The sequence below is a fragment of the Ylistrum balloti genome, unplaced genomic scaffold (genome assembly GCF_031769215.1).
Source record: "Ylistrum balloti isolate Yb309-2 unplaced genomic scaffold, AGI_CSIRO_Ybal_v1 Utg370288, whole genome shotgun sequence".
In the NCBI taxonomy this organism is placed as follows: Eukaryota; Metazoa; Mollusca; class Bivalvia; order Pectinida; family Pectinidae; genus Ylistrum; species Ylistrum balloti.
The window spans coordinates 306,342-317,500 of NW_026782219.1; the positions used below are offsets into that span (position 1 = coordinate 306,342).

The window sequence follows — 11,159 nt, forward strand, 5'->3', positions numbered from 1 at the left end:
TGATGTGTGTGGAGAATGAGAGCCCTCCTGTGACAGTGTGAATGATGTGTGTGGAGAATGAGAGCCCTCCTGTGACAGTGTGAATGATGAGTGTGGAGAATGAGAGACCTCCTGTGACTGTATGAATGATGTGTGTGGAGAATGAGAGCCCTCCTGTGACAGTGTGAATGATGAGTGTGGAGAATGAGAGTCCTCCTGTGACAGTGTAAACGATGTGTTTGGAGAATGAGAGCCCTCCTGTGACAGTGTGAATGATGAGTGTGGAGAATGAGAGTCCTCCTGTGACAGTGTAAACGATGTGTTTGGAGAATGAGAGCCCTCCTGTGACAGTGTAAACGATGTGTTTGGAGAATGAGAGCCCTCCTGTGACAGTGTGAATGATGTGTGTGGAGAATGAGAGTCCTCCTGTTACAGTGTGAATGATGTGTATGGAGATTGAGAGCCCTCCTGTGACAGTGCGAATGATGAGTGTGGAGAATGAGAGCCCTCCTGTGACAGTGCGAATGATGAGTGTGGAGAATGAGAGTCCTCCTGTGACAGTGTGAATGATGAGTGTGGAGAATGAGAGTCCTCCTGTGACAGTGTGAATGATGAGTGTGGAGATTGAGAGTCCTCCTGTGACAGTGTGAATGATGTGTGTGGAGATTGAGAGCCCTCCTGTGACAGTGCGAATGATGAGTGTGGAGAATGAGAGCCTCCTGTGAGAGTATGAATGATGTGTGTGGATAATGAGATCACTCCTGTGACAGTGTGAATGATGTGTGTGGAGAATGAGAGCCCTCCTGTGACAGTGTGAATGATGTGTGTGGAGAATGAGAGCCCTCCTGTGACAGTATGAATGATGTGTGTGGATAATGAGAGCCCTCCTGTGACAGTATGAATGATGTGTGTGGAGAATGAGAGCCCTCCTGTGACAGTGTGAATGATGTGTTTGGAGAATGAGAGCCCTCCTGTGACAGTGTGAATGATTAGTGTAGAGAATGAGAGTCCTCCTGTGACAGTGTGAATGATGTGTGTGGAGATTGAGAGCCCTCCTGTAACAATGTGAATGATGTGTGTGGAGAATGAGAGTCCTCCTGTAACAATATGGATGATGTGTGTGGAGAATGAGAGACCTCCTGTGACAGTGTGAATGATGAGTGTGGAGAATGAGAGACCTCCTGTGACAGTGTGAATGATGAGTGTGGAGAATGAGATCCGTCCTGTGACAGTGTGAATGATGAGTGTCGAGAATGAGAGCCCTCCTTGGAGTTTTGTAATGCTTCGTACATTTAATTTTCATCGATATTGTCACTACCCAATTCGTTTTTGGTAAGACATTTCAAAATAGACGGACAAATGGACGGACAAACCAATTGAAAGCGTAAAATGATGTTCCCTTTGGTTTTACATGCAGGGATTATTCATATTTGAAAAATCATCTCCAATATGAAATGATGAGTTAATTATTTTTACATATCTGATGTGATTTATTACAACATTATGTTTACCGGAAGCGCGTATACTTCATGAAATGCTAGTGCGTACGATATAACACTAAACAGTACATTGCTATCGGTATGTTGGATAGAACATGTCTTGTTGTTGTTGTTGTTGCAGTAGAAAGTCATAAAGCTAAACATCTCACCGTCAACATACGGGTAATTCACTGTTCTAAAAGAAGCTAAGTTCGTTCCATCCTCAGAGCGAATCTGCAAACCGTACTTGTCACGTGACCGTATCGTAACAACGAAAATATTGGTGAACGTTTCAAAAGGATGTTTAGGAGGTGAAATCAACACAGGTTCACCAGAAAACTGATCTAAGGATGGCAAAATAAACATTGCGTATTTTTTCCCGTGAAATATCACTAAGACGAGCACAGGTTTATCACTAGAGATGGCGTACGGTTGTGAGGAGTTGATATTGATATCTGTAAAATCTGAGATCTTGTATGTGTGGTTTAAAGTGTCAGACATTACAATGACGCTTGTATTATTGTACGAAGCAATGATCCTTATGTATCCCCCGTTGCTATCTGTAATGGGTGGTAGCATGAACTTTGAACCCCATTTTGACACCGGAGGTAGATATTCTACGACATGGTTGCATCCATTGTAGTTTGAACAGCTATGACCAGATACAACTGCTACTGGTTTATTACTAACAATACGTGTACCGGTCAGGTCCTGGCCAGTGGCGTTTGTCTCTATAAAGAAGGTGTCTAGTTCGTTCAGAACAACGGTGATTGTGTCTCCATCCCTGTTATACTGGCCAGCTATAGAAACACTGGACGTACTCAGTGTAATATTTACCACTGTATTGTTGAATGGCGCTCCCACCGCAAACTGCGTGCCGTACATCATGAAGCTTTTATCATCATTAGGTTTAGGCGTCCCAACAATATAGACGACATCAAGACTTTCTGTCGGCAGGGCTAAGTAGCCCTCATACGAACAACAATAATATGAACTGAATGCTGTGACGGACATTGTTGTATTAGAGGTCAAAGTGACCCCTTTGCTTGACCTGCCGTTTTCCAAGAGCAGCAGGTTGGAATCTAATTCAATCTGTTTCGCTGAACCTGAGATATCTATGGAAGTCGAATTGTAACTTGTCGTCATCTGAATTACAGCGTTTTGAGCACTGCATGTTACAGTAACACTGAGGGTTGATCGGTAAATGCTAAATTCATAATTATGCAGGAACATTAAAAAGAATTCCTTTCCTTTGAAACCTGTCAAAACATTAAAAACAACAGTTATGCTATGTTACAAGCCACTTTGAAAAATAAATACTCACTTTAAGAAAGAAAATCAAAATCGTGTTAATTTTAATTTTTTAAATTTTAAATTTAATTCAACGGCCTTTTTTCAAGTTATGGTTTGTATCATTGCCACGAAGAAATGCCTGTATTTATTAATTGTTCTGTCCAACTAAAGTATGTAAAAAAAAAAGTCCACACTAATTTTGAATGTATCATTTTATCAATATATATAATAATGTTATATATTTATAAACATGTAAGTCACAAAAGGTCACAAAAGTGTATGTTATAAATCAAATAATTCTGTAATTGTTAAAAATTGATAATAAATAAATAAATATATATATATATATATTGTATATATATTTTCATGAAGGAGGACTTTATATGTTAGATAAAGCACAGGTTATCTCAATGTTTACTTAGTTATAGCACATTAATGTTTAAGGAAAAGTAAACATAAACAAAAGACTTACTGTGATGTGTTGGTACTGGTGTTGTAGACTGTACAGCTGATGATGATAAGGTAATGTTTTCTGTAAATGAAAAGAACATATCGATATGTTAAGAAATCTTATTCTCTGAAAAGCTCTTGTATACCGAATCAACTTCGAAATATATAAACCTTTATCTGATCCCGATGTTGAATGCACGCGTCAAGATTTAAATGATTGGCACGTTATTCTTTCTGGAGATAAAGTGTCAAATTACTTGTCAGCATATATTTTTACATTTCCTGAATACAAAAAAAGAACTAGCATGATATCAAATGAATCATCCCCCTAAGAATATGCAATCTTCCCAAAGAAGAAATACATATTTCAGTATTCAGTATAACAATCATTTAAATTGCCTATTGAAGATCAGGATACGGACCTCCCCTGTTTATATTAGATTTCAAAACTTTGCTAGATTCCATATAAACACCGTTTTGTTGTTGGCTTGTGTAGCTGTGCAACCAGACCTTTGTCCAAACGTCTTGCTATCATTCTTAGTATCTTCAAATCCATTCTTAACCAAAAGAACACCTTCGTTTTCTTGTTACGAGAGTTTTCTTAATGAGAGGTGAATAGCTGTACAAATAATTGATTTTGGGCTATACCGAAGAGTATTTCCTCAAAAGTACACTTACACCATAGAAAAAATATATATGGATTAACATCTTAAACTTTTAAATATAATCGAGTTTCTGGTTGCCTACATCTTCGTCGAGAGTAAGGAATAGAAATTCAAGACCCGACATAATCTTCAGCTGATCATCTCGATCTTTTTCTACAACGAAACTAACATGGACAGCTTTCAACCTAGCTGTATGATACCGTGATGATTTTAATTTCCATGTCGTGAATGGGGAAGTATTCAGGTCGCCATATAATGATCTCGTTGAGAGATATTTTTGCATGGCATGAAGCTGGACGTGTTTAAAGTTCGAAAGTTTGCCTGTTGGTTTTGTGGTTGTAGATCTTGTTCTCGTTTGAGAACGTGACCTTACTCACTTGTCCTCGTAGTCTTATTTCTATATTTTTCCAGGTGTCTCCTTGTAAACTTTCATTTACCCACATGATCCCCGAGGTTTATTAAATTGAACTTCACGTGTTGGTATTTTCATGTTGCAGGATATTAGTTTTAAAAAAAAAGAAAATTTACGACAGCGATATCGAAACAATTACATTTATCATATAGATTTGTGAAAAAAAACTGTATTCGGTGGTGGCGTTGCATGTAAAGATCGAGATAAGTGATCGATGGAAAAAAAAAAAAAAAACGTCGCGTGCGTAATTCCCAAGGCTGGTGGTCTATATGATGAAAAAACAAGGCGAAAAGAAATTCTGATTTCATCTACAATATACCTATAGGCGGAATTGAACAGCTTCGCCAGGTAATGGTAATTTGGTAAATGTACACTTTATGATAAATAAGAAAGGAAGCTTTATCTCAGAACTTATTTCTAGACCTAAATTGGACATGATAACGCCTCGTCATTATAAACACGCTTGACCCTTAGAAAATGTTGATGTCGTCAAATACTTTAAGCCGAAATATGAAGTATGACACACTGGAAAAGCTCTGCAACAAGAAGGTATGTTTGTGTATTTATGACGACGAAATATAAAAAAAAATGAAATCCTCCTTTTAAACACAAATGATAACAATTACTGGAACAAATGGATACAAAATGTGTTCTTACTATTGGTAATCGGGATGATTGTAGTCGAAGGTGTTGTAAATTGCGAAGATAATGTGGCATTGCGACCTGAAGAATGAAAAAAAATTAAAAATAATGATTTTTTGTTTATTGGCTGTTTTTTTTTTAATAAAAAACACGCGATAACTTTGAGGCAGAAATGCCGTGTACTAGGTGGTGACTATCTCAAAGTATAACCTATGGGAGGTGAGGCTTCCAATCCAGAGCAATGAGGGAAAAGTGTCCTTCCCAAAGACAAAACATAATGGCACATACAGATCTGTCTCTCACCAAACCGCCAGGAGTAAGGAGCGACAGAACACGAACCTTGGATCGTCATCTGAAGTTGAGTCGGCCACCTTTGTATCGTGGTCCGATTCATGATTGATGTTGTGATGAATATTTAAATTTAATACAACATTCAGCTATCTGCTTGAAATGTAGAAAGTAAATTTGCATTGATGTCACCATTTGATATATGAGTTTTTTCCTATCAATGATAGATATGCTACAAAAACTGAAAAGCTAAGTGCAAAATATATGTTTGTTTACTTGAAATTCTACTTAAACAAATATAGACAAATGTACCCGAATGTGCATCATGACACAAAATGGCAGTTTTCAGGTTGATTCAATCAATAACATCTCAACATCAGATTTCAATGGAAAAAATGGTATAACTTTCGATGTTCTAATATAATTTAACATGATGAAAATTGTGTTTGCAATTTACATCATAAGCATGTAATGCTGTAAATCGATAGATATTAAATTTACATTGTATGTTGCAGAGATCATCTGGGCAGCAGAAAAAACAGTTTCCAGTAGACCGCCTGCCAATCTCCACTGGATTATACATGGGAGAAGAGGTGCACTGGTAATCCTGAAGCAATCAATTATCTAATGAAATTCATTTATTCATTAATTCATTCAATTGATAAATTTGTTAATTAAATTATGTTAAGTGTACGGTCCCGAATTTTACACCACGGACAATATCAACATATTCAACAACTTCATCACATAATCGGTCTGTCATCCAGTGAATTCGCCAATTTTGTGATTTTGAATATATATTACTAGTGTAATGTACCAGGGACCTTGTTGTGTCAAAATATAGACAATATTTCATGAACTGAAATTGTCAACATAATGGATGCCTCCGTCTGATTTCATCCTTACAGTTCGACTATAAAACCTTTGAAATTCGTTTAGAAGATTGATTTGTTGCTCACAAGCATAGAATTTTCTACGACACATTCATAAAACATCATCAGAATTGAAAATTCATTTACGATCCTATAACTGTTCAGTTATTTCGGGACATCATTGATGATTTTGCTGAAAGGGATATATCTCTTTACAGCATTAATGGATACAGATGATTGTTCAAGACTTTTTGACTGAAAATTCTTTCAAACCAACGTTATAATAGATACGACCAAAATGTTTGTCTTAATTCTATCGCAATACAAGTTCTTTTTGTTTGATTTATTTGCTATTTAATAGGTATAACACAGCTGTATCTTGTTCCTTTGATGACCTATAATTTCTTTGCTTGTCCAGGGTCGCATTTCCAGAACCTCATGATGATGGCATCAGTCTGAATACACAAATCGGCTTCTTTAAAATTTAATATAACATGTTGGTTGATTACCATGGTAAGTGCCGTGAAGAAACTGTTACGGATTCTGACAAAAATTTCGCGTTTATTAAATACCCAAACGGTATTTGAAATAACTAAGCTTCACTGTTTTTCTAAAATGACAACAAATGAAAACTTTGTATATATATATATATTATATATTTAAATAGTTTTTCATATGAAAAAAACATTGGTCATGAAGTTCTACTCACAGTTTCTCTTACACAGCTGGTTTTGTAGAATAAGTCGCCAAACTTAGAGATTTCCTCAACATGACAAACCTTTGATGAAAGAGTTGTCGAAATGTTCAAAATAATGCAGATAATATACACACTTTTCCTATTGATTTAACTTTAACTTAAACACGTCGAATAAAATCAAAATATTATCACAGCACATTTAAACTTGGATATATATTAGTAAGACATTAGTTCTATACCTCTCCTTGAAGACATACGGATATGACGTCACAACTGTCAGGATCACGTGATTGTGGACAATCTAAACATATTGGTCCTCTTTCTTTAGGGAACCCTACAAATAGTAAATGTAATTCTTCCTTTTATTTTAAAAACTAAAATACATTAACATCAAGTGCTTTGTACACCTGATAGGGAACAAAGCTAGTTAACAATGACATAAGCTTCTGAAATAGCACCTCACCTACATCTCACCCTTCATCTGTTTTACTATACAAAACAGCGACGTGGCAGACAGGTTATTAACTGATATTATATATAACAGGGTTGTACTATAGGCTACTTACAAGCACAGTTAAGAGCGAACCACTGCCACAGAAAGTAGCAAATTTACCACCTATATAGAGGGGAAATTGTTGTCTTTAGATTTTAATCTGACGTCCGAAACACATGACTTACCGTCCGTACCACAACCGGCGGCGTTACACAGGTCACCATGACAACACTCGATACATTCGTCATGAACATGTGTCCCGATTATGTCTGTTCGCAAAATAGCAGTGGAGCGGTTTTGTTGGCTAGTCAAGGAACATCTCTTGAAGAATAAAGATGTTGTTATTATAATGACATTTAATTCACCGTCTACACTTTTAACACGGGAACAAGAAATACTTGCTGACGAAACAAAATATTATTCAAATTTAAATTCGACGAAGCAAAGCGTGAGACCATGATTGAGTAACAAAAGACCATTGGAGATGTATCAGACCACGTGTTTCAGAAGGGTAAGCGTCTTATCGAAAACAAAAACAAAATAATGATTTATCTCAGACCCTTGAAAATGTATCGGACCACATGTATCAGAAGGGTTAACGTCTTAACGTTCATCGACGCCAACAATACATATTTATGTTATGTTTTATATACAATTAGCTTGTCCATCAGTATTTTTCATATGACGGGAAAACTATGGAAACTCTCTCAGTAGATGTTAACAGTCACACTAAGTATCAGGTATATTTAAAGCACGTCTGTCAATATCAGTCGTATCATAAATAGGTATAATACACTTTTTCGTTATAGGACTCTGCCAAGCACCACTGCACTTGGCCCAGAATGATGTCACGGTGTGACGTTTTCATGCCGTTGGTCAGAAGGTACACTGGGAGTCATTTTTGTCCTAAAAACAAAACTTTAAGGAAAGTCTCCCTACACAGTAAGGTCCTAATATGTCAGATGTAAAATTTCTTATGACTATAATAAATTAATTTGGGTGTTTGGATGGTATTTTATGAATTTTTTTGTATAAACGATGACGATTTGTTCATTTTAGAATAAATGGAAACTTCCTCACTGTTAATAAAAGAATTTCCTTACGGTTTAATTTACTATATATAGAGAGAGAGGGGAGGTAATATCATTTTTCTTGCATATCCCATGAGTATGAAAATTATTTATTTTTTGTTGTATTTAAATGGAGTAAAATAGCAAAAGTAACAAAATTTGTCTCGGGAAAAATGCAGGTAATACTAACACAATATATGAAGTCGGATAGTCATGATGTGACACTGACCAAAGTGATAGCACCACCATAAATTAATTGCTTCACGCAGTATACTATTGTTTTTTTGCTATTGTCTTACTAACGAACCTTTTTTAAAAACTTGATTATTAATTTAAAACAGGATATTAATTAGATGTATATTCTATAATCTATATCTTGATAATCAAATCACGAATTGAGGTATATACGGTATTGGGTGTATCGTACGTCAAGAACGAGACAGAAATACATTTATCCTGTAGAGTCATTTGATCCAATCGCAAATAACCTGGCAGACATGGTAACAACGATGTCAACTATGTTGTACAAACATATTTACAGCATAAAATAACATGATTTAATTCATAACTGAAAAGATGTGGCATGCCCCCACAAAATAGCAATGTCGTTGATTATAGCAGCCTAGCGTCGCCCCGATTATATCTTATGTCGTATAACTACCTAGGGAAAGTTTTATAAATATTGTCAAGGCAAACGTTCAAAAATTTGTATACATAGGACGGTAAGAAATTTTGAGTTTTTCTGGAAACTACCTCACTCTATCGAGTAAATTTCTATTTTTCCCTCGGGAATATTTTATGACCTGGTCTAGGTACAGCACATGAAACAAAAGATTGAAGAAATCTTAATTTCAAATTAAGCTGATCTATGTATTTTACAACAATTCCACAACAAGTCATTCCAACTTGTAATAATCACTATAGTTGGCCCGTTTTGAAGGAAACTGGAGTACCCGTGGAAAACCCTTGTGATTGAGCAAGTTACTTTCTCATGATGATTAAACTAAGACACATCTTTCCTCACTAGCTGTATACTTGCCCTTGCAGACATACATCCAACGTTAAACAGGACCTCTCCATTCCTGTTCCTGTAAGATTCAGTAACACACGCCTGTATATAGAACAAATCCTGATGTATGTTCCTCTTAAATGTGTGATAACAAAATACTTTGTGAACAGCTTTCTACCATCAAATTAGGGACACTGTAATATTGGTCTGTTCTCCTTCGTACGTCCACATAATAATATAAAAATTCCAATAAGCTGTTATATGTATAATTAAACTTTCATAAGACTTTTCTATATATTACATAAAAGTTTGGATTTATTTCGAAAATGAAACGCTGAATTTATTTTACGATTAAAGATAGCACAAAGTTTCACAGAATGAAGCTATTTTTTCGTTCTTACGTCTCCCTCTGGGCAGTGTTCAATACCAGAACAATAGCGAGGCTGTAAGACATCGGTACAGCTCAGGCAACGAATAGAGGCAGCGTCTGTCAATTAACAGCACTGGGGTAGGTTTAAGTGGACAAATATAAAACTTACTTTTATTTGACTACAGTTAAAGATTTCCGTTGTTTATTTTTTAAATAAAAACATATTAAAGAAACAAACATATTTATGTTAACTTCTTGTATCCCCTACTTTGTATTAACTTTGTAGATAATATTAAAAATAGATTTGAATTAAACACCTTTCTATAACGGTCAAAAATTTAAACTGTACATATCTCTCTATAAAATAATTTGAAAATGAATTCATCAATATGGCAAAAACATTTTCGGTATGATAAACACAATTCATTTCTTTCGACATTGATATAAGATCGGACCAATAACCAATATTGATTTTGGCTTTCTTAAGTGGCAGTCACATTGAGATAAAGCATCGCTAAACATTAGTGTGGATAACATACAAACATAACTAAAATTTAACTAAATGAATGATCTTAGTAGTATCCGGGTACTAACCTCGTGAGTAGTTCACGGATAAGTGAACGTAAACACGTAAATAAAATTAAAAACATGGCGTGTCATTAAAGAGACGCTGTTTTATGAATTACAACAATAATAACGTTTTCTTAAAAATGGTGAGAATACTTACAGTGTAGACTCGCCAGAAAAACAAGTAGAACTGCAGCAATACCTAAGGAATAATATCAAGACATCATTAATAATCAATAACGACTGGCCTTTAGTCACGTTGTTATTTTAAACATCTTCATGTCTTCACTGTAGTCCTGATATATATTGTGTATAGAAACACAGCATGATACACGTAGTCTTAATCTAGTTATTTGCATAGATAAGTACTTACATATATGCATATTAAAATGAGGTTAAAGAAGGAACACACTCCATATCTGTTGGTGCCGATAGAGACAGAATCCCGAGAACTATATATCACTATTGTATGATTTAAAACTGAAATAATGAAATTATGAAAATCATGGCCAAATCTCTTTACAGCTGTCGTCCTTGGTGATACAAAGCACTCTGCTTGTTCAATACCGAGGATAAATGCTCTCGCTGAAGAAAATACCAACATTTCAACATACTCATAATCCAGACTAAGATTCCATAAAACTAGGGCAAAATATGAACAAAAGAAAGATTTACACCGAGACTCTCAAGAAAGTAATAAGAGAAAAGACCAGGTGTTCCGGAAATGTAAGCGTATTCTGCTTCATCGACTACACCCACCATGTAAACGTTGGTCAATCTAACTAAGTAATGTCACGTTCACAAATGAGAATAAGGTATACGACAACGGTACCAAAAGGGAAACTAATGAGCATCAAATACGTCCAGCTCCATA

General features: G+C 35.6%; 1 protein-coding gene across 1 annotated transcript in view; it reads right to left on the minus strand.

The window, feature by feature from the left end:
- Positions 1-1,472: 1,472 nt before the first annotated feature.
- LOC132552933 (uncharacterized) overlaps positions 1,473-11,159 on the minus strand; it is a 9,850-nt gene continuing 163 nt past the window's right edge. The window contains exons 2-10 of the mRNA XM_060217133.1: positions 9,750-9,835; positions 9,379-9,450; positions 7,455-7,590; positions 7,016-7,110; positions 6,789-6,857; positions 5,709-5,814; positions 4,935-5,000; positions 3,223-3,282; positions 1,473-2,716 (exon numbers count right to left, since the gene is read on the minus strand). Coding sequence (XP_060073116.1) covers positions 1,473-2,716; positions 3,223-3,282; positions 4,935-5,000; positions 5,709-5,814; positions 6,789-6,857; positions 7,016-7,110; positions 7,455-7,590; positions 9,379-9,450; positions 9,750-9,835 — 1,934 coding nt within the window. The remainder of the gene's footprint in view (positions 2,717-3,222; positions 3,283-4,934; positions 5,001-5,708; positions 5,815-6,788; positions 6,858-7,015; positions 7,111-7,454; positions 7,591-9,378; positions 9,451-9,749; positions 9,836-11,159) is intronic.